The following is a 24232-nucleotide window of genomic DNA, read 5'->3' on the forward strand; positions in this document are numbered from 1 at the left end:
GCTGCTTCTCTCTCTCTTGCTGAACCTCACTCTTTTGTGTTTTAGCTTCCCCCAGTCACTCTGCAGCAACGCGTCTCTTACCTAAGCTACAGATCCCTGCAGCGCCCAGAATCCTGTGGGGTTTGCTCATCAAGGAGGTTCCTGCCAGTACAATTGTGATGTGAAGGTGGGGACAGGGCCGTACTGAATCTGGGACACATAAGGGTAACAGCTTGGAAGTGCTGTTTCATCCAGCCCAGTGAGTCCAGGGGCAGATACGGGGTCAGCGTGGCAGTGCTGATTGACCCGGTCCGCTCAGACTTGCTCTGTTACCATAGGGGCGGGTGGGTGGGTGGGGGCTCATCCGGTTTTGGGGCTGGAAAAACCCAGCCCTAGGGAACCGAGGTCCTCAGGAGAGCTCCATTGGGAGGGGACGTGCAGAAGGGAGGAGCAGAGCTCCATTGGGAGGGGACGTGCAGAAGGGAGGAGCAGAGCTCCGTATGAAAACACACATGAGACAAGCAGCACATGGATAGAATTACAGAATCCCCTCCCCAGAAAAGTAACCCGAATAAATGAGCGTACCCCCAAGTAATGGGCAAATCTGGTAACACCGCCCCCTGACAGGACCCCCAGAACTCCCGACCCATCCAGCTCCCTCTGCTCCCTGCCTGCCCTGAGCCCGCTCCACCCCCCAACAGGCACCCCAGACCCTCAACCCATGCAACCCCCCCCGCTCCTTGTCCCCTGACTGCCCCCTCCAGAGACCCCCCCCACCCTCTAATCACCCCCCCAACTATCCAACCCCCCTCCCCACCTCCTGGCAGCTCTGTCTAGTGGCTGCTCCCACCCACACACTCAAAGGGGCAGAGGAGGTTCCCTCTCCTTCGGGGGAAGGTTGCCTAGTGGTTAGGGCACAGGACTCAGGCTCAGGTGTTCTGGGTTTGAGTCTCTGCTCTGCCACATACTCCCTGCTTAGCCTTGGGAAAGTCAATTCACCTCGCTGTGCCCTAGATCCCGCCTGCCCAGTGGGGCCAACACTGACCCTGCCTCCTGGGCTAAATCCATCCATGGCTGGGTGATGGGGGGGAGGGGAATGGAGATACCAATATGGGGAGACTTGGGCTGAATTTCCCCACCGCCGGAGAGTGGGAGCCAGCTCCACAGGGGGGATGGGAGCGAGAGGGGCTCAGGCCAGCTCCACACAGAGGGGGGGTCAGGGCTTCAGCCCTGCAACTTCTGCCACTAAGGTGGCTGGGGCTCCCGAGCTGGGGACTTCAGCCCCACATCTTCTGCCAGGGTCCGAGGCTTCCACCCCCCTGTCCCAGGGGGGGCTCCTCTTCCCCTCCATCCCCACCCCAGTGCAGCTCCTGCTGGGGTATGGGGCTCCCCCCACCCCCACCTCCCAACCCAGCAGGGATTCTCCATCCCCCTCCAGCTCGGCTCCTCTCTCCCCCCTGCCGGTATCTGGAGCTTCTCCTCCCACCAACCTCCCCCAGCCCCAGCCCAGCTGGGCTCCCCGGGGCACCCGCCGCTGCTGGGGCCGGAGCCGAGCCTGGCGGGCAGGGAGCAGCGATTCACGTGGGGCCCCTGGCAGAGCCCCCAGCCCGAGCGGGGCGGGGCAGCCCCAGGGGAGCGGGGGGGCTCGGCTGCTGCTGGTCCCGCCCCCCCACCAACCCCTGGGGCTGTTCGGGGGGGGCTCACTCAGCCCCCCAGGAGCGGGGGGAGGAAGCAGCGGAGCAGAGCCTGCCCAGCAAACAGCTGATCGCAGCTGCGCCCAGGCCGCCCCCGGGGAAAAGCTCAGCGGAGGAGGCGCCACAAGCTGCCGGCAGCGGGTCATTCCAGGGGGCCGAGCACCCGCCTGCAGCCGCCGCAGCCTCCCCCCCCCCCCCGAGCCCCCACGGGAGGGGGGGAGCAGCCTCCCCAGCCGGGCTCAGGGCATTGGGGTGCCGGGTCTCCCCCCATGCGCACGCCTGGGCCTGGGACACTCACAGACACACACTCTGCCCCGGGGCTCCCCTGGTGCCCAGAGACCGATCAACCCCGCCTGCCCCCGCCCTTCCCCGCCTGCAGCTCCGGCCTCTCCTCCCGCCCCGCCAGCCGCACCCAGGGGGCCCCAGGCTCTGTCCCCACCTGGAGCCCAGCGGGGCCGGGGGCAGCTCCTGCTGCAGCTGAGAACAGCGGCTCCGCTCCGGCCCGAGCGGCTCCAGCGCTGCTGGCAGCACGTGGCCACCAGGGAGCAGCTGCTGAGTCCGGGCTCCTGCGTCACAATGTGCCAGAGCCCCGCCCCCAGGAGCTGCCCCGCCCCGGGCTGTGCCAGAGCCCCCCCAGGAGCTGCCCCGCCCCGGGCTGTGCCAGAGCTCCGCCCCAGGAGCTGCCCCGCCCCGGGCTGTGCCAGAGCCCCGCCCCAGGAGCTGCCCCGCCCCCGGACTGTGCCAGAGCCCCGCCCCAGGAGCTGCCCCGCCCCGGGCTGTGCCAGAGCCCGCCCTAGCCTATGCCAGAGCCCCGCCCCAGGAGCTGCCCCGCCCCGGGCTGTGCCAGATCCCCGCCCCCAGGAGATGCCCCGCCCCGGGCTGTGCCAGAGCCCCGCCCCAGGAGCTGCCCCGCTCCCGGGCTGTGTCAGAGCCCCGCCCCAGGAGCTGCCCCGCCCCAGCCTGTGCCAGAGCCCTGCCCCAGGAGCTGCCCCACCCCAGGCTGTGCCAGAGCCCCGCCCCAGGAGCTGCCCCACCCCGGGCTGTGCCAGAGCCCCGCCCCCAGGAGCTGCCCCCCCCTCTGGGATTTGTTCTCCTGCCTCCTACTTCCCAGCACCCCCCACCCCCAGCTGCTCCCTTCCTGTGTCTGCAAACACCCCCCGGGCAGGCTGCAGCGCTCGCTGGGGCTGGCTCCAGTGGCTGAAGTTGCCTCCATCTCTGCTCACCTGGGGCGGGAGGGATGAAGAGAGGAGATGGGCTCAGGGTGTGAAAGCAGAATCAGGGGGCAGGGAAAGAAGGACTCTTTGGAAAGGTGGGTTTTTTGCAGGGGGGGGGCAGGTGTGATCTAAATGGAGTCAGAAGAAGTTGGGCAGCAGAGGCTCAGGGAGATTGAGGGGACCCCCCTGGGTGTCCCAGAGTTGTCCAGGGATTGTACAGCACCTAGCACAATATGGGGTCCAAGAGCTGTAATTAGCTATTTTTACACCCAAGGCAAGAATATAAAATTGCGCCCCCCCCGCTGTGCCACCCAGCCCCCTTGAAACACCCCCCCAGCACCACCCATCCCTGTGGAAACAAACCCTCCTTCCCCAGCACCGCCCCCCCCAAAACAGCTGTGGGCCAAAAAGGAAGGTTTGGGGGAGGGAGAAGAAATGGCCCCCATAGGGTGACCAGATCTCACCGTCACACCCCTCTTCACCCCCTAGCCCCCTGCTGGCCTGCTGCCTCTCCTGCTAGTCAGTCCCCCACCCACCACTCCCCTCCTTTCACCTCCTCCCTCCCCTGCCAGAAACCCCCATGCCCGCCCCTAGAGCCCCTGCTGGCTCACTGCTCACCTCTGTGCCCACCTGCCATTTGCCCACCCGCTCGCCCACCCGCTCCCCACTTGCCCCCTCAACCCCCCAAGTATAAAGCCTCATTCAGAGACCCAGCAGTCAATCAGTGCAATACCAAAAATTAAACTACTGAAAATGGTGCCCCCCTCCAGCCACTGACGTTTTGGACTAGAAAGCTTTGCCCCAGACATCCCCTTCAGAAAACATCCCCAGACCGGCTGAGGGATACTGGTGTGACCTCACCTGGCAGCCCCCAAAGAAGGAATTGGGGGGACTAAATGGACAGGGCCCCTCTCTAGCTGAAGCCTGGCAAGGGAGGTACGTGGATCCCACCAGAAGTTAAAATGAAAAGTGAGGGAGGGGAGGCTCTGCTGGACCTGGGCAGCTCTAGATACAGCACCAGGCACGTAGGAGGATTTCCACTCCTGAACCATGGAAGCAGGAATTGACTTTTCCTTTCCAGGTTTAGCTAATTGTAACTTTAGCGCCCTTGTGGCCAAGATGGAGTCTGCTCTGCAGGCAGCTCTGGCCAAGAGACAGCGCGCGCAGGAATGCAGCAGGAGAAATTCCTTCCACCCCAGGGGCACCTGTTCCAAACCCCCAGAGTGAACACACTCACCCACAGGAAAAGCACAGTCTATATAACAAAGGGAGATATTTATTTACAGAGGGCTGGGAGGAGAAAAACAACAAGGGGAAATATAGGGGGAGCAGGAAAACAGGGCTGCATTTAAACCAAGGCCCCACGGACCCAGCGGTAGCACAGTCTGACAGGGCAGATACCGAGCAATGTGTCTGTACACAGTGTTCAGGAGGCCTGAGCAAAGTTCCAGTTCGGTGGTGAGTCTTGGGTGTTCCTGGTTGTCTTTAGCGCCAGTGAACTCTCCCCAGCAAACCCCTCCGGTGCCTCTTTTGCCGCTCTCTGCAAAGCCCCACAGAGCGGCCACCTCCCCACTTAACTATCTAACAGCCTCCCTCCTTATTTCCAGTGCGGAACTCTGAAGCCTCAGCAAAAAAAATCCCAGGGCCAGCCATGCTGCTTCTTCTCTCTTTTCCTACAGCTTCAGCCCTGCCCCCTGGAGTTTCCCTCCTTTTTTTTTACTCTCCCCCTCCCCCTTTGGGAAAAAGATTTAAAGGGGCCATGCTCTCTAGACCCCAAAGGGGTTACACTCTCCCCCCCCAAAAGAAATAATCCTTGATGTCCCCATCAAGGTAGGCAACTTTAAGCCATGGATCCCTAGCAGGAGACCCAGGTCCCCCATTTGTCAGAAGCATTCCCATCATCCATCCCACAGGCCCCTGAGGGGTAGAACAGGTTTCCCATGAGGCAGCTTGCCCCCCGTGGCACCCCAGGAAGCTGTAGGTCACTGGGTTCCCCTAAACGATCATACGTCAGCACACACCTGGGCTTCCCTTCCCTAGAGGAACGTCTAGGCTGGCTGTCGGATGTTGGCTGAGGTGACACCACTGGACATGGAGGCAAGATGATGGGTTTTTGAGGTACAAATTTAAGTGCATTTGGGTTTAAAGTGGCTGTTTGGGGTACAGGGTTTTTTGCCTGCACTGAACCTTTCTTATTATGTTCTTGGGGGGTCTTTACAGCTTGGGACAGTGAGGCCTCGGGAATGCTCAGTGTGGGGTTTTTCCCTTCACCATCTTTTTGCGTGACAACAAAAGGATTCATTAGGGTTAGGTCATTCCCAACTGGATGTTTACCAAACCCTATTTTATCCTTACTTTCCGAGGAGCTGGGTGTTTGCAGAGGACGGGTATATTTCCGTCGTTGGGACCGTGTCCGACTTGCAGGTCCGGGAGTCTCAGAATTTGTGGAAACATTCTTACAGGGAAACAATACTTGTCCTATAGGTAACAGATGATTCCGGTGGAGAGTTTTGGTGGGGCCGCGACTGCCCTCAGGGCGTATGCGATACACTGGTAGATCCCCAAGTTTCTTCTCTATAATGTACGGGTGTGACTCCCAACGATCTGCAATTTTGTGTTTTCCCTGTAGGCCGAGATTTTGGGCCAAAACTCGGTCACCAACCCGAATTTCCTGTTGCCTCACTCGCTGATTATATCGGGTTTTATTCTTTTGATTTTGGTGACCAGCTGCTTGCGTCGCTATTTGATATGCCTCTTTCAGTTGATCTTTTAAGCGCGCCACATACCCCAAGTATGTTTTTGGGAGTGCCCCATCTGAAGACACTTTAAAACAGAGATCGATCGGCAACCGGGCCTTTCGACCGAACATTAACATGTATGGTGTGAACCCAGTTGCATCGTGTCGAGTGCAGTTATATGCATGAACCAAATGCTCTACGTGCTGGCTTTAGTATTTTTTTTGCTGAGGCTTCAGAGTTTCCAGCATGTTTAGTAGCGTGCGGTTGAATTGTTTTGGTAGTGGATCCCCTTGGGGATGATAAGGGGTGGTGCGTGATTTTTTTATTCCCATGATTTTACAAAGTTTTTTTATTAATTGACTTTTAAAATTCCGTCCCTGATCTGAGTGTAGTCGGGCGGGCAACCCATAGTGGACGAAGAACTTTTTCCACAGGATCTTGGCAACCGTGGAAGCTTTTTGATCTTTGGTGGGATAAGCCTGGGCATAACGAGTAAAATGGTCAGTGACCACCAAGATATTTGCAGTACCCCGGCGGTTAGGCTTTAATGACAGAAAGTCCATAAAGACAAGCTCCATGGGTGCAGAACTTGTGATGCTGACAAGAGGAGCTGCCTGCTTAGGCAGAGTCTTTCGCTGGATACATTTGGTGCAGGTGCGAATATGGTGGGCGATGTCAGGCCCCATTTGGGGCCAATAGAATCTTGCCTTAACTAGGGCCTCCAACCGCTCGATTCCCAGATGCCCCATTTGATTGTGGCAGGCCTTTAGCACGCCTTGCCGGTACTTTTGCGGTAGCACCAACTGCTTATGGTGAGGCCTCTGAGGATGCTTTTGCCCTTGGTAAAGTCGTCCATCCCGAACCAATAAGCGATCCCATTCTTTCAGCAAAAGGGCCTCCTCTGGGTGACTTGGTCGAATAGCCCTGGGATTTTTTCCCCTTTTCAATGCATAAAGGATGTTTTTTATCCGTGGATTAGCTCGCTGGGCGTACTTTACCTCTTGATCCTTTAGTTTGGGCAGCTGTGGGTCCAGTACTCTAGTAAAACTTGAGTAGGCTATGGGTATGGCTTCTGGTGGTGCACCCAGACAGTCAATTGCCCGTTCTCCATTGGCTGTGGATTTTTTCTCCACAATGGATACCCGTTGGCATAAAGCTCTTAGTTTAGAGGTCCCCACATTTATCTGATCATTGAGTAATAAATCCTTAGAGTGAGGTTGCCGAGACAAGGCATCTGCATTCATGTTTGTTCGACCGGGTCGATACTGCAGAGTGAAATCATAGGCAGAGAGTGCCGCTAACCACCGGTGTCCTGCTACGGATAATTTTGCTGTTGTCTTGATGTATGTTAAAGGGTTATTATTAGTTTTTACAGTGAACTTGGCCCCATAGAGGTAGTCATGGAACCTCTCTGTGATGGCCCATTTTAATGCCAGGAACTCCACTTGATGTGCAGGGTAGTTTTTCTCAGGCGGTGTGAGACCTTGACTTGCAAATGCTACCGGTCGGAGTTTGCCCTCACGCTCTTGATAAAGGACAGCGCCTAAACCAGTGTAGCTTGCATTAACATGAAGTTCATACGGCTGGGTGGGATCAGCGTACACCAAAACAGGTGCTTGCGTGAGCTGTTGAATGATTTTATGGAAAGCTTCTTCACACTTAGCAGTTCACCGTTTTCCAAAAGGTGCACCCACATTGAAGTATTTATGGCGAGGTGAGTTTCCCTTTTTTTTATTTGTGGGGGGGTATCCCTTGGTGAGCTCTGTGAGTGCATGTACGATGTGCGAAAAATTTTTGATAAACTTGCGGTAATAGCCACAGAATTCCAGAAATGACCTTAATTCCTTGAGAGTTGTGGGCCTCGGCCAGGTAGTTACCGCCTTCACCTTCTTTGGGTCTGTAGCTATACCATCTGCAGACACTATGTGTCCCACATACCGCACGGATGTCTGGCAGAAGATGCACTTGTCTAAGGATAACTTGAGGCCAGCCTGTTCCAAACGATCCAGGACTTTGCACAGCCGAGTCTCGTGTTCTTCTAAAGTGCGCCCGAACACTATAATGTCATCCAGGTATACCAGACACTCCAACAGGTGCATGTCCCCTACCACCCGCTCCATGAGTTGCTGAAATGTGGCTGGAGCTCCAGATACTCCTTGAGGCATGCGATTAAATTGGTAAAATCCTAAAGGGCAGATGAATGCTGTCTTTTCCCGGTCCTTGGGTGCCATGGGCACTTGATAGTATCCACTGCGGAGGTCAAGGACAGAGAACCAGCAGCTACCATTCAAGCTATCCAAAGCATCATCCACCCGGGGCATTGTGTATTGGTCAGGGATCGTCCGCTGGTTCAGAGTGCGATAGTCGACGCACATGCGCACCTTTTCACTTTTCTTTCGTACTACGACGATCGGCGATGCGTAGGGGCTCCTGGATTCCTCAATGATACCTGCTTGAACCAGTTCCTGTAGGTGCTGCCTTACATCTTCAATATTAGCGGGGGCTAATCGTCTTAACCTCTCTCGAAAAGGCCGACCATTCTGCATTTGGATATGGTGCTCCACATCATGTGCACACCCAACATCCCATTCGTGCATAGAGAAAACAGCCTTTCTCTTGATTAACTTCTCACACAGGCGGTCCTTCCACTCAGCAGGAATGGGGGAATCCCCAAACTGGAAACTATCCCTCCCAAAAGGCCTAGCCTTGGTCTTCTTTTGGGATGGGGGCCCCCTGGCTCGCTGGTATGCAGCTTTACATAACGCATGCATTGGCAGCTCCTGCAGATAGTTGTTCCCTGCCATCTCACGGCATTTCCACGCCAACCTCTGGAACAGGTTTGCATTTGTCCCTAGGATTAAAGGTGCATACTTTTTTCCCTTTGGATCTGGGCAGACCAGTGCCAAAGTTTCTATTTCCTGGTTTACCCCCGCAACATTCTTTGGGAACTGAACATTTAACAGGATATATCCCCGATAGGGGCAGGAGTTACAGCCAATTCCCCAGACTGTCAGGCCAGACAGGGGACGCAGGGGCAAGTGCTGCAGGTGTTCTCGGTAGTAGGATTCATAAAGTATGGTGACCTGTGATCCACTGTCCAGCAATGCCTCACACAATCGTCCTTCTACACGAACAGGTACTATAGCTTGGGGGCCTATTAGCTCACGTGGGTAGCCTCTGTTTGTGGTTTTTTCTGGGGAGCCTTGGAATTTCAGGGTCTTGGGTTGCTCCTTCCCCAAGCCCTGTTGGTGTTTTCCTGAAGCCTCCTAATGGTCTGCTGCAATCTCTGAGATACCCTTGCATGATCTGTCTTGTTTTGACAGTCGAAGGCATAGTGACCATCTCTTCCACAGTTATAACAGAAACCTTCACGCTGGCTATCACCCCTTCTGCTACTCTCCTCTCTTGAGGATGGCACAGTATGTCCCTGAGCTTTCATTATGGCCACTTCTCGGGTCAAATCTCTCAGTGCTGCTGCCACTGATGGGGCATCCTCCATCTCTCCAAGCACTGTGGTGGTGTGACTCCCTGCCATCTTCGGCTGCAACACTGCATCCGCTTGCAACAATCGGTCCTCCTCCTCACGTATCTCTCGAATGAGCTTGTGGAATGGGGGTGGGTTTTGGGCCCGCTCCCTCAGCTGCAGTTTCCACAACATCAACCCATCTTGTTGGGTGCCCCGGAGGATTTGGTCCAACCTAGCGAAATCAATGCGCTTGGTGGGGATGCCCTCCTTCCGCACTACCTGCTGTAGCAAATCCTCTAGTCTCCTGATGAAATCAGACAATCGTTCGTGGGGCTCCTGATAGGTATGGCGGAAACGATAATACAGGTCTTCACTGCTATCAGTAGCACCATAGACACTCTCAAGAGCGGTTAAATAGTTTTGCACTGTGGCAGCTGGTTGTGAGTCTTTCAGGGTTCGGATAATTCGCATGGCAGGTCCCCTCAGACTCTCAAGCACCCGTTTCCGCTTCTCAGCATCAGAGCATTCCCACTCTTGGACAAGTGGCACCGTAAAATCCCTCCATGTTTCATAATCATCCTCCCCTGAGGGTACAGGTGACACCCCCGAGAATGAACGTAACCGCTTGTATGGAGCATTTTTATGCACCGGCTTCAATGCATCTTTGAGAGCATTTCCCAGCTCTTTGGCCCATCCCACCAGGCTGGGTGCTGCAGGTGTTGGAGCCCCTCCTAATGCTAAAATTAATTCTTCTCTTGTCCGTTTCTCATCTACCATCAGAGCTTGCAATTTCTGTGCTAAAGAATCCACCTCAAGTGACTCAGGCACACTAGGAGGGGACTGCTCTGCGCCGAGAATTGTCCAGGGGATACCTTCTACTTTCACCTCTTTGGGCACTTTGTCAAGATCTGCTTCCTTGGAGTGAGTACATAGTGCTACCATGCCCTTCACTTTGCGGTTGTAAATACGGGTGTGGACCTTTACCCTCCCCAGTATTTCAGCTGCATCTAAGCTCTCCTCAATCTCATTTGGTTCCATCTCTTCTGGGAACCCCGCCACCAGCACAGCTTTGGTTACTGGGATTCGTGCCCCTCGGCACAGGTCTTCTAATAATCCTCTCTCCATTTTTTTTTTTTACTGAGATGAAAGTTACTCAGGAGTTTCTTTTCTCTGTGAAGAAAAAGCCCAGGGTGCGCAACGTAGGGGTGTGGGTATGTGTGTGTGTGTGCTGCAAATCCCCGTACGGGCCACCAAGTGTAACTTTAGCGCCCTCGTGGCCAAGATGGAGTCTGCTCTGCAGGCAGCTCTGGCCAAGAGACAGCGCGCGCAGGAATGCAGCAGGAGAAATCCCTTCCACCCCAGGGGCACCTGTTCCAAACCCCCAGAGTGAACACACTCACCCACAGGAAAAGCACAGTCTATATAACAAAGGGAGATATTTATTTACAGAGGGCTGGGAGGAGAAAAACAACAAGGGGAAATATAGGGGGAGCAGGAAAACAGGGCTGCATTCAAACCAAGGCCCCACGGACCCAGCGGTAGCACAGTCTGACAGGGCAGATACCGAGCAATGTGTCTGTACACAGTGTTCAGGAGGCCTGAGCAAAGTTCCAGTCCGGTGGTGAGTCTTGGGTGCTCCTGGTCGTCTTCAGCGCCAGTGAACTCTCCCCAGCAAACCCCTCCGGTGCCTCTTCTGCCGCTCTCTGCAAAGCCCCACAGAGCGGCCACCTCCCCACTTAACTATCTAACAGCCTCCCTCCTTATTCCCAGTGCGGAGTCACAAGCCCCAGTACTCACAGCCCCAGGCAGCTCCGGGCAGCCGTGATACTGGGTCCAGCTCTGGCCTGTCCTTCTCGGGCGATTCCCCCCGGCACAGGACTTCTCCTGGCTCCTGTCCTGGGCTGTCCCCGATCAGGCTTGTCCTCCTCAGGCCTCCAGCAGGTTCTCTCTGCTTCCTTCCCCAGGGCCAGCCATGCTGCTTCTCCTCTCTCTCCCTTCAGCTCCAGCCCTGCCCCCTGGAGTTTCCCTCCTTTTTTTTTACTCTCCCCCTCCCCCTTTGGGAAAAAGATTTAAAGGGGCCATGCTCTCTAGACCCCAAAGGGGTTACACAATGTTCAGAAAGGGAATATAGCACCTGCCTTCCAGATTTGAATACCTCAACATTCAGGAGTGCTCCAGCTCAGTTTGGGCAGCTGTTTTCTTCCAAATCAAATATACTGATCCACTGTCATTTGCTGTAGAAAAAGTAGGATAAAATTGAGCAAGAAATGCTTCCCAGGGGTTATTAGGACTGGAATTGCTATTTTCAACAGCCATTGCCTTTTTGTTTGTTTTTGTTTTATTTGTTTAAAAGGAAGACAGTGATATTGCATTGGCAAATTCCCCATAGAAACAAAGAGTGGAACAAAAGAATAATAAAGGCACCTCAACTTTTCCTCATGTATGGAGGACAGTCTTACAATATGCATCCAGATCTCCTCCAATCACACAAGCTGAAAATTGTTCCACTTTACTGCAGCTGTGTAACCATATGGGAACCAGTCCTGTCTGTGTTCTGTGCACATCCAAAATCCCTGCTGAATGACCCACATGGGAGCAAGTTACCAGTGACCCTGGGGTGGAAGAAGAGTGCAGGGGTATGTGTGTGTGGGGAGAGCCCAGGGCTGGGGTGGCAGGGAGGTGCAGGGGGGAGCCAAGGGGTGGGGTGGGGTGGGGGAAGCCAAACAATTTTTTTGCTTGGGACGGCAAAAAATCTAGAGCCGGCCCTGCCTCCACGCACGTTGAGGTAGGTAGGAGCGGATCATTATTATCCCTACTCGAAAGAGGGAGAAGCTAAGGCTGAGAAAGGAGAATTGACTTGTCTGAGGTCACACAGCCAGCCAGTGGCAGAGTTGGGAATAGAACCCAAGAGCCCTGATTTTCAAACTAACCATCGGATCTTGAATTTCAGACATTGAATGACCTGAATAAAGTGCTCTCAGATGAGCTCCAGACCAACAACAGTGCACAGGAATTATTCAGCAAGTATTTGAGGAGAACTGCAATGTTAGAGAGAATCATGAACTGCTCAGAGACCATTAATGCAGAGAAGCAGCAAAATTAATCAAACATAGAACTGGTTCTGACTTATTTCCTTGGTCTTAAAAGAGAACAAGGACCTGAGTCTCCTCCTGTCAATAACCCCCTGCTCAGCCAATCAGGGTAGAGACTGAGGACGGGAGGCTGAGGGTTCTCACCAGAGAGCCCAAAGGATGGCCCAGGTCACTGGTGGGGATCACTGCCCGAGCACTATTTCAGCCCCACATTTTTGGGTGGAGCTCCGACAGTGGGAGCTGCAGAGCCCTCTCCCACAACACACACACACACGGTAGTGGGAGGGGAATAGGAGAAAGGACAAAAGAAGGAAGAGATGAAGAGAAAGGAGGGAGGGAGGAAAAGGTGAAACACAAAGGACAAACCCTAATGTCCCCAGTGATTCTAAGGGACAAAATCCCAGGTGCGGAATAAAATTCTGCCTCCTTAAGCTCGTGTTTTCCATGCCTAGAATTCAGCTGTCACCAGCTGGATCAGACTGAACAGGTTTCAAACTTCCAGGAGGCTCTTACCTTGTAAACAGGGACGGCTGTTTTCCAGTAAAATCACTAAAGGGGAAGGAGAAAACTCGAAAGAGGTTCCTCCTTGTGCTCACGTCCGTGAACCCGAATACTCTCTCAGTCCTCAAAGAGAGACCTGGAGAAGGAGACTTGCTGAAGCAAAGCCACAGGGGTCTCTGAGGTTTCCCTGGCCCCTTGCCCCTGTCCTACCTGGCTGATGTCAGCATCTTTCTGTGAGGTCACCACCTCCCCACCACCTTGGACCAATAGTCTGAGGTCCTGCAAAACGCCTTTGTGATGTCACTGCCACACCCCTCCCTTGCTGTGCCAATGTCCTGCCCCTGCCTAGGTACTTTGGAGGTTTGAGCTACTCCCTGTGGATCACCCCACTCCAGGAGTGTTCGTTCTAGGCAGCAAGCCGGCTAGACAGGGAAACATCAGACGCTGCTCCCAATGCTACACTCAGATTTTCAGAAATGAGTCAACTTTATGGCCAGAAGAGACCATTAGAGCATCTAATCTGACCCCCTGCATATCACAGGCCTCCTGTAGGACACCATAGCTACTTTTGGGGCAAACACATTGCAGAAAGGCATCTAGTCTTCATGAAATGACATCAAGAGATGGAGAATCCACCACTTCCCTTGGTAGCTTGTTCCTGTGGTGAATCATCCTCGCTGTTGAATATTTGTGCCTTAGTTGTAATATGAATTTGTCTCTTTTCACCTTCCAGCCACTGGGTCTTGTTATGCCTTTCTCTGCTCGATTCAAGAGCCCTTTAATACCCAGTCTTTTCTCTCCATTAAGACACTTCAACACTTCAATGAAGTCACCTTTCAATCTTCTCCAGCCCTCAGAACATTTGGTGGATCTTTGCTGTCCCAAACTCTAATTTCACAACATCTTTTTCAAACGAGGACACCAAAACTGGAGGCAGTATTCCAGTATCAGTCTCACTGATGCCGTGTCACCTCCTGTGACGTTATTGACATAAACTGTAACTGTATAGATCACCATTGCAACCACTGTTCTATATTTGCAGCCAATATTGTATAAAGGTTGTTGTGTAGGGGGGTCTATGGAGAGGTTCTGATTGGTTAATAATGATGCTCTCTCTAGATGTGTATCATTTTTGTAGTTGACGTTATGAATATTGGTTCTATGCTGCCTGTATTTCAAACTTGTGCTCTGCTTCTGGGAAACACCCCAGACAAGTTGGTGTCAGTTCTGCCTAGCCGGCTTGATGCAGGTTAGGCAAATGTGAGAACCACTACACTACAGAAACTCCATTACAGTACACTGCCCTGCCCCGCCCTCAAATTCCCTGCACTTTGGTGGTGCTCACCCTGGCACACACTGATGGGCGAACCTGGAGAAACTGGCAGCAGCTCTCTGATGGGTCAGCTGGAAGAGCAGAGGACTGGAGCCAGGGATCAGGAAGTCGTCCTTACATCACCCTTGTGACTCTAGCTTGAAGGGGAGCTTCTTTTTCTTCCCCTTGCTGAGAAGCAGCAAGAGAAGAAAGAAAGGTCAGGTGAGCCAACTGGGTGCAGAAGCCAATGCTGCCTTTTCCTGCAGTGAAGCCCAAAATGAGGGACTTGCATTGAGTAAAGGCAGTGCTGGGCTTCCAGGAAAGAGCTCACTGCTGCAGGAAGAGGGATGAAACAGCCTGCTGAAACCTGGGATTGAACCAGGGACCTTTAGATCTTCAGTCTAATGCTCGCCCAACTGAGCTACTTCAGCACCTGCAGGGGCCTTTTTGGGCTACTGCTTCTCACCTTGAAGTTTATTCTCCATAAACCATTGCTCCAGTCAATAATGGCCAATGCAAGACGGACATCGCTTGCTATTTTAGCACTTGGAAACGTCATCAACTAGTCTCCGGATCTCTTGAATGCTGCGCTTCAGTTCATGGGGGAAAGGCGAGAGAAGCGACCTTTGAACAAAGGGCTGGGGTTAACATCCTAACGCTGTCTGTCTCCGACTGTAACACTATTTAATACCAGCCCACCCTGTGCTGGTGACAGTTCCATTTCTAGATGTTAGTACATTTCAGTTACTGTCAAAATTAAAAGTTTCTATATGCTTAAAAGAAATTATTTTTCATTTGCTTATATACGGCATGAATAAATACAGATTTACACATCCTAGAATGAACATTTATTTTATTATATTATAGAGAAAATCCTGCAACCATATTGTGCATAGAAATCATTAAATTAGCTAAAAATCCAATAAAAATAAGGTATTAAATGGTTTAACATATGGAGTGGGGGGGGGGGCACTGAAGACACTTCTTGCCTGGGATGCCACTTGGTCTAGGGAGGCCCTGTCAGGAGAACAGGAGTTAGTCTCACACGCCTATTTCCAGGCTGTAATCTGTGGGCGCCCTGCTCTGGGTGAGGGATTGCGGCAGCCCAGACTCAGGGCTGGAACAGGCCTCGGATTGAGGGGGTGGCTGCCTGGTTTGCAGAGCTCTGATGTCTCAGACAATCTGGCTTTCCCAAAGCCTCAGATCTGCGTCCCCAGAAAGCTCCTCTGCTGCCTCCGCTCCTTTCACAGTCTATAGCAAGGAGCAGCAGCAAGGGTCAGGGATGAGCCATAGGCACTAGGTGGGGGGCAGAGGCTTCAGGAGGAAACCCAGCCCCAGAGCAGAGGGGATGGGAGGCTTTTTCTCTCCTTATCCACGGGCTATAGCTCCGAGAGCTCTGTGAAATGCCTCCCCGCCCACAACCTGGGGAAGGGGAAGAAGTCTCAGGTTCTAGCTCGATTTGGAGGAGGATCACTGGCCCCTAGAACCACTCGCTGCCCTTTCCTGGAGAAACCTGTGATGCCCAGAACGGGGCTGAGATAAACGCTGACAGGAGTCAGGAATTGCTCCCCTGGAATAGCAGCAGGACTGGGCAGCTGGAAATCTCCCCAAAGGAGCTGAAGCCTTGGTGGGTCAGACATAGATGCCCCAGGTACTGCATGGGGAGCTTAGGTTTGTTTCTGGATAAGAGCAGTGAGAGTTTTATTGCCTCAACATTTCAGTAGAAAAATTCAGACCCAAAGTGTGTGTGGTGGGGAGGTCGATAGCGGTTTCTTTGGGTTTGATTTAGTTTGTTTTCTCATTCTCATTGTAAAAGCCTTTGATGATTTTGATGGGAACAATGTTTGTGGAAGGCCAAGGACAAGTAAGAAAAGTTAAAAATCTGCGTTGGAGTGAGGGGTCTCTGTGGGCCAGGGCAGGGGTGGAGATTTTCATGGGGAGGGGGTTAGGGGATAAACGAGAGGCTTTTGCGGGAACACAGGGGGATGTTTTGCAGTTTAACCTCCCCACTTCCCTATGCTGCTGCCCAGCTCAGACCCCACTGACACCCCTGTGACGAAGTGGGAATTTTCTGGATGTTTTGTTTGCATCTTGTGTGTACCTCAGTTTCCCCTATTTGTTGCACGATTATCTAGGTTAAAGGTCCAAAATGTGGGGTGCCCCCTGCCAGAGGGAATGGAGTAACATTCAGGGGGATGCAGCTGGGCCCAGGCCAGCCCCCATGGGGGGTGGGGAGGGGGAACCACCCAGCTCCACTCTTGGCTCCAGCCCCAGCTCTGGCCCCTGCCTCAGCCCCCTTACCCCTGTCTGTGTCCCTTCCCCCTTAGCTGCGGCCCCACTCCCAGCCACGACTCGGGGGGAGCATGGATGGGGTGGGGGCATGACCCTGAAGTGTTTTGGGACCACGGATCTCGGTGGTGGGACAAGGGGGTTAAATCTTGGCAGAGACCCCAAAGGGCAGGTGTGGTTGCTGTCGAGCTGCCTGGGCCCAGACAATGGCCACAAATTCTGTCTCCTAGCAACCGATGGCCGGGGCACACCTGCTGCAAGAGGCCAGCTGGCTGGGAGGAGTCGGAGAACAAAGAACGAGCTGGAGGCCAGGTGAGCAGGTTGCCAGGGAAACAGGACAAAGGACAGACGAGGGGCAAAGGGCCTGGCTGAGTCGGGCTGTTGGGAGCAAGGAGTCTGCTGGGTTGGGATTTGAGGGGAGAGCCCAGGCTCTGAGTTCGGGGTCTCCCCAAGATGGACGTTGCTGAATCTTCCTGCTTCCTGTGCGAACACAGAACTTTCCCAGGCTGGATCCCAGACCCCTAACAAACCTTCTGTTGTACAGCGCTGGCTGAGAGTCACTGGGGACTGTGGAAGTTGGGGGTGCAGGACTCCCCTTCGGGGGGGGGGGGTGAGGCTTTCCCAGGTGTCTGATTCAGGTGGACTCACTGCAGGAAGCTCCTGGTGTGGAAAGGGGGGCTGAAAGGTCCAAGGTCAGTCCCAGGAGGGGCTGAAGCCAAGGAGGCTTCCCCCAGCGAGAGCGTCCCCTGGGGGGGTCACACTGAGGAGGCTCCTGCCTGGGTTTGACTCAGAGCTGTTCCAGAGCACGGAGCCTGTGTGCCCGTCACAGCCCCCCAGCATGTGACCTACAGGCTCCACTCTGGCAAAGCTCCCTGTAAATCAGAGACAAACTCCCCCCTTCTCCCAGTTACTCTCCCCTGCCGAGAACCCAGAGCAGCTCCTGCCTCGCTGGGTCTCCTGCCAGCCACAGCTGGCCAAGGAGCTGCCTCAGCCGTTCCCCTGGGTCCCTGTGAAGGGGCAGCGTCAGTTCCGACCTCACGAGTACAGTGGTGACTCTCCCTGCCTGTCATGGGGGGGGGAACGAGGGCTTGATTCCCTGAGGAGAAAGCTGGGATTGTGACACCCGTGTATGTCTGCACTGCAATTAAACCCCACAGCTGGCCCAGGCCGGCTGACTCAGGCTTGCCAGGCTCGGGATCCAGGGGCTGGAGCCCGACCACGGGGACCCTCCCCCCGCGCTAGGTGCAGTGGCGGATATATTGAAGATGGGTTTGTAAGTGGGAATGTGCACTGGGTGCTGCCACTGGACAGACACTTCCCAGCAGAAGACCCACCCAGTGAATGTGATCTACTCTAAAAACATGTGATGAAGGAAAGTCAGCCTGGGGCTCTGGATTTATCATCTCGCAACAACTCGATTCAACTTGCTCAGTTTAGATAGATTTTTTTTTTATTGCAAGCCTGAAAATTGCCTCCGGTGTGAAAGTCAGAGCTGGATGATTTCACGCTCACGCACCCTTATCACTAATGGAGTAAAGGAACGTGCAAACCAATGAAGCCTTAACATGTCATTTGCATCCTCAAGCCTTGTCCCTGCGGCAGGATCTCAAGGACAGACAGAAATGTTTACGGCATTTTCTGTCACTGATTTTTTCATTGGTGTGGGAGGAAAGATTTAGACCTGCCCACTTTGTGACCCTGTGACCAAGCCGTGAGTTAACAATGATGCTGTTGCACAGGATTTGATTGGAACCAGAAAACAAAAAGCCCTTAAAGTGGAACTCTTGGGTGAATAGAACGATATGATTTGTATTCAAGCTTGGAAGGCAATAGATTGTTACATCCGTCAGACCAGCCTGGTTTGGTTGGTTGGTTTGGTTTGGTTGGTTCATGGGTTGGCTGCTTTCCCTGATAAATTGCAGAGGCTTCAGAGAAGAGCCACAGGAATGATTAAAGGCTTGAGCAGGCAGAGAAGTTTAAAAACAAACCGAACCTTCCCTGCTCCTGCCGGCTGTGACTGCTGAGGACATTTTCCTTCTCTACTCCAGGGTCTCTCTTCTGCCAGATTCTCAGCAAGTCAGGCCCCCTGCAGACTATGGCAGAGCAGTTTGGTAATAGGCTGCAGGACTCACAATGTAAGAGTGCAGCTGCTGTAGCACCTTGACCAATCATGGGCTAAATCCTGCAGCCCTGGCAGCCCAGGATAACCTCCCACTGGTGGTGATGGGAATTCAGCCTTTGTAACGATCTGCTGGTACCTGAGGTCTCAGATGTGAATTAAACTGGGGGCAGACATAGCTCTATCCAAACAAGTGAAGGATGTAAGTGAAAGAGCAAAGCTGGCCCTGGGGAGCTGCTGCAGTCCCAAAACCACAGCTGGAAGGGAGAAGAGGGAAAACACCTGGAGCAGCCCTGAGAAAAGGAAGTTTGTCAGGGAGACCAGGAGCAATAAATGTGAAGTGAAGGAGTGCTTTCTCCTCTGTGCCGACAGGTTTGAATTGTGTTACTTTACTATGAGATAAAACTTCAAAAGATCCTGCTCTAATTTCAGGAGGGGTCTGTAACCATAATCAGTCTCTGTAGAAGTGGGACTTTCAAAATTCCCAAGGAATTTAAGGGGTGGGATTCACGGTTGGTCACCTGAGGTCAGTGCAGTAGAGTTCAAATGGAAGACCAGAGAGGCGAGAACAGGGATTGTGGGACACCTCCCGGGCCCAATCACAGCACTGGAATTGACCAGAATGTCTACACTGGCACCGTGGTGCTGCAGCCCCAGCAGAAGCTGTACGCCTCTCGTTGGGGTGGGTTTTTTTACAGTGCTGCAACTGCTCAGTTTCTGTGCACTAAGTGGCTTGGCAGTGTGTACACCTCAGATGTTACACCACAGAAAGCTGCTTTACTGTGCAGAAACTTGCCAGTGTAGACAAGGCCGTAAATGGCTTACATAAGAACGCAAACCTGGTCATACTGGGTCAGACCAATGGTCCATCTAGCCCCGTGTGCTGCCTGAGAGTGACCAGTGCCAGATGTGTCAGAGGGAATGAACAGAACAGTCTTACTAGCCTGCAAGATGAGGCTCTTTTACTCTTACCTTTAACTTCATTGTTGTTATTCCTACTTATCCTATCTCACCACAACTCCCCCAGGGTCTCTGGGCAAATCAGGTGTGAACCACTCCCGTGATACAGGCCTGTCCCAATCCATCTGAATTGAGGCAGTCTTTGGGCCAATGTCAGTTTGGAAAAGGCCCACTTACCCTGCAGGTTTCTCAAAGCATCTGTTGCTGTGAACAGCATGGAGTGCGGATGTGTGAACCCCAAAGACATCAAACATGAAAGAAACACAAGGCCAGCGCTGAAGAGGTTTCCAGAGCCAGGCCTGAGGTTAAACAGCTGTGCTCAACAGGAAAAGGGGCCTCCGCACCTATAAAAACAACAGGTTGCAAAAACAAACCAAAAAATTAAATAAATTAAAAAAAAAAAACAAATGTAAGAAACCAACCCAGAAAAGCTCCCAGCAGACACCCATCACCATTTCGGATTTTGACATCGCCTGCCTGATGTGACGTCTTTGCTTTGCAAACAAGAGACCTGGGAAACTCTGTGGCTGTTACCCTCGAACTGGGTAAAAGGTTACACCTCGTCTCGAGTAATTTTCCTCCTAGTAGAAGATTTATTTTAAAAGATATCAAAGTAAATTCCATTTGAAATAGAAATAACTACAGTCTATCCTGGGTCTCTATTCTCGTACATGCTATTTGTCTCACATATTCCCCCACTCTAATTCCTTTGGAGTGAGGGTTTAATTTCAGGATTAGCCACTATTTCCGATATAGTAGGAGGGGGCAGGAACTAGAAGAAAACCTGAATTATATTGTAACACTGAAAGTTATCACAGAATCAACCTCTTACTTTACACTAATTAACTTCCTGTTTAATTTCATTGTTGCAGGTAACAATTTATTCAAAGATTACAAAATATAAACCTATAGGGCAGTTTTCTCTTAATTCCCATTTCCACCCACTCAGCTTTGTGTGAAGTCACATTCTACAATAACCCAGGAGCCTACCATTTCTGTGAGTTCACTTCTCCCTGGGGCTTCTCCCGTAAGTGTGGGTGGAAGGGGTCTCACACTATGGGGAAGGCTGCATCATGAGAAAAACCACCTGTGCTCTATTTTCACACTTTCTAATCTTTCAAAATAGCAGGAAGCAGGGAAATGATACTAATCCTTCAGACTCAAGAGCAAAACTAAGAGACCAAACCACAGACTCTGGACTCAGCATTCATGTATCCCGCAGTCTGAACTGGGAATCTGATACATTCCCTCATTGGCTACCATCATTTGCACAGCATGGAAGTGCTTCTTGTCCAACAAGGCAGCCAGATTGGGACCCACAGGCATGGAATGGCTCTGAAGGAATCAGCTGTTTCTCTCTGTGCTTCATGAAACTTTGGATCCAAATGGTAAAAGCTGGTTGTTCCCAATTTAATAGTGGCGTCCTTTAGGAATGTGCCAGTTAACTAGCAGCAAAGAATCCTGTGGCACCTTATAGACTAACAGACGTTTTGGAGCATGAGCATGCATCAGACGAAGTGGGTATTCACCCACGAAAGCTCATGCTCCAAAACGTCTGTTAGTCTATAAGGTGCCACAGGATTCTTTGCTGCTTTTACAGATCCAGACTAACACGGCTACCCCTCTGATACTTGACACCTGTTAACTAGGGAGCAGCATTCTAAAAATAGTTTACCTGGGCCACAGGTCACCATAGCTTCCATCTCTGGGGTGAAAATCAACCACTCGTACCTGCGATTTCTACCTGAGTTCTTGTCAAATCTCTGACCTCACTTAGAATAATTTTACATTTCTCTGGCGTAGAATTCTTCACCAGCCACACAACAGATCAGTAGCGATAGTGAGGTACAACTCCCCCAAATATGCTCTTTTATTTCTTTAATCTGGAGGCACAGATTTAAATTAGGGACTAAATTCAGTATCCCTGTAAGACACCAGAAGTCATATATATATTAAAAATAGGTTTCTTTCTGCAGCTATAGCACATTCAACACTCATTTCATTTTCTACACATTTGCAGCACGTCCCAGGGGTGAGCTGAAGACAAATGTCATTTCCATTTTTCCTATTCCTACCTACATAGGGATTGTATTTCCCAAATAATAGGCAATATGCACCTAATTACAAAGGAGATCTCTTCAGAAGCGACCTCCTGCAGGGCCTGGGCCACAACTGCTTTGGTAGTGAAATACATGGGTATTTTGCTTAGTTCCAAATCAGTCACTAGGGAATCCTCTTCCCAGCCCTTTAGAAAAAATACTGACCTAACCAATTGAACAAATGGGGGACTGGAATGGTGATGGGGAATAAGGGAATCCCTCTGTCTTACCCTAACTACGTCTCTTGCTACAGCGGGTGAAATGACATTTTCCCCTATCTCTGCCCTGTTCCTGCTCTTTGATATAGTTCAATATATTTTAAGTGCGGAAAATGATCATAAAAATATCTGCTCTGCAGCACAACCTGAAGCAACATCAGAGCAACTGGGAAAAAAATTGTTTCTGAAGGGAGAACATGATGACTAACAATTGCTGTGAAATGGGGGAACAGTATAACCGGGATGCTCAGGGTTTGTTTAGACTAGGAACAGTGATGGAGTTTAGGTCAGGTCAAGGGAAAGCTAATGCCAACCCCTGCACCTGGGCTGCATCTGCTCTACAACTAAAATTGTCTTTTTACACCAAGATCACTAACTTGAGCAGCCAACACCACGTACAGCCCTAGAGGATGTCAGGCACAGGTAGTTTTAGCCTCCGTGTAGGTTGTTGGGAATCAAATCTCTCTCTCCCACCTGGAGCTGATGCACATTCCTGACTGGAGGGACTCATACTCCGACGACTCAAAGGAAAGCAGCTGATAGAAAAAAAATGACAGGACTGACCCCAAAGAAGGGTGAGCTGCAAAAGGCAGAAGCAGGCAACTCATATGGGGAACTCAGAGACCACAGTGAAAATGGTGCAAAGATCACTATGTGAGAATTAGCAAATGTGATCTTTTTAAAAAAAAAATCTTTGGCCTGCACTAGTTAAGGGATTTGTTACAGTTCTCTCTCATGTGGAATTTCTGATGTGTGATAAGGTTTGAGCTCTGATTGAAGCTTTTCCCACACTCAGTACATGTGTAGGGCGTCTCCCTGGTGTGGATTCTCTGATGTCTGATAAGGGCTGAGCTCCGACTGAAGCTTTTCCCGCACTCACAGCACGTGTAGGGTCTCTCTCCTGTGTGGATTCGCTGATGAGAGTTGAGGGCTGAACTATCAACGAACCATTTCCCACACTCAGAGCATCCATAAGGTCTCTCTCCAGTGTGGATTCTCTGATGTGTGATAAGGGTGCAGCTCTGATTGAAGCTTTTCCCACACTCAGAGCACGTGTAGGGTCTCTCTCCTGTGTGAATTCGCTGATGTGAGATAAGGGATGAACTATCAATGAATTGTTTCCCGCACTCAGAGCATCCATAAGGTCTCTCTCCAGTGTGGGTTCTACGATGTGTGGTAAGGTATGAGTTCCGACTGAAGCTTTTCGCACACTCATGGCATGTGTAGCGTGTCTCTTCCAAGTTGATTCTTTCACATGTAATAAGGTTTGAGTAGCTACTGAAGTTCTCCTCTGGCCTGTACTGAGTCTCACAGGCTTTTGCTTTTTCTGGGAGTGCACAACTCCCGGAAACATTCCCTTTGGATCTTCCTGATAACATCCCATGTGGTTCTACTTGCTCAGCATCTTCCTGTTGGGGTTTCTCCTCCTCATTCTCTCTCACCTTCCCATCACCTGATGGGAGACAGAGAGAATCCAGACACAGGTCACTCCCTGCACCTGAGAGAAAGGAAATATCAGTGAGAGGAATGGAAAAAGGGGGGAACAAACCAAAATATGTGGAGGAGAGATCAGTCCTATCAGGAGATGATTTTCCCCAAACCCTTCCCCAGAGGAGAGAGGAAGGGATCAGTTTTGATCCACATCGCACCAGAACGCTCAGGGGAAAGCGAGATGGGGAGGGACCTGCTGCTAGTTGTCAGTCAGAATAGGTGGGAAGCCATGAGTGACATCTGCCATAATGATTGCACATCTGCAGGGAACAATCCTCAACTTGGAGAGCTCACAGGGTCTTTGTAGGGCATCCCAAATGTTTCCTGCATTCCCACACAGTTTTTGAGTTGATTTAACCAAGTCCTCACCTGGGAAGGCAGCTCTTGGAAGCACTTCTTTCTCAGAGCCCTGGAGGTCCGGGACCCACGGCTCTTCCCCTCGTTCCAGCTGCGAGATCACATCAGGTTTGGAAATTGGAAACCCTAATTCAGGCAAAGAAAACAAGGGAGGTCAGTGGAATTTGTGGGATACTTGTCACAAAGAATAGTCCATGGTTTTAACCCCAGCTCATTTTTAAGCAGTAACATCCCAAGGCCAGCTTCCTTGACTCCAAGTGGAAGGAGAGTTGTTATTATAAATCATATTCATTACCTTAGTGCCTAAGGACCAACTAACAGTGGGTCTCCATTGTGCTAGGCACAGTACAAACCCAGAATAGTAGCTGGCCCATGCCCTGAAGAATTTACCATCTAAATAGACAAGAGAGACACAGAATGGGGGAAGGGGTAGACCCCACTGTTAGAATAGAGATATTCAGGCCTGCCTGTAAAGCTGATGCTTTAAGAACTTACGAGTATTTTTATCACTTAGCTAGTTACAGGAGTATGAAAACAAAGAATCAAAATCTCAGTCTGCCTGTGTCTGGGCCTTCTCTCACTAGGATAGTCTGAGGCCTTGTTCTTAGGCTAAGGCCTTTGGCTAAGCAGCAGGGGCAGCCATAAGCTGGGAAACGAAGCGTCACATCCTCACATCCCAAACCAGTCACACTGAAATAAGGTG

At 51.8% G+C, this 24232-nt stretch overlaps 1 protein-coding gene across 1 annotated transcript in view; it reads right to left on the reverse strand.

Annotated features, from left to right (window-relative positions):
* LOC120381922 (zinc finger protein 420-like) overlaps window positions 1-22991 on the reverse strand; it is a gene marked incomplete at both ends in the record, with an annotated part of 146778 nt that extends 123787 nt beyond the window's left edge. The window contains one exon of the mRNA XM_039500085.1: window positions 22433-22991. Coding sequence (XP_039356019.1) covers window positions 22433-22991 — 559 coding nt within the window. The remainder of the gene's footprint in view (window positions 1-22432) is intronic.
* Window positions 22992-24232: the final 1241 nt, after the last annotated feature.

The sequence above is a fragment of the Mauremys reevesii genome, linkage group 14 (genome assembly GCF_016161935.1).
Source record: "Mauremys reevesii isolate NIE-2019 linkage group 14, ASM1616193v1, whole genome shotgun sequence".
Lineage (NCBI taxonomy): Eukaryota > Metazoa > Chordata > Testudines > Geoemydidae > Mauremys > Mauremys reevesii.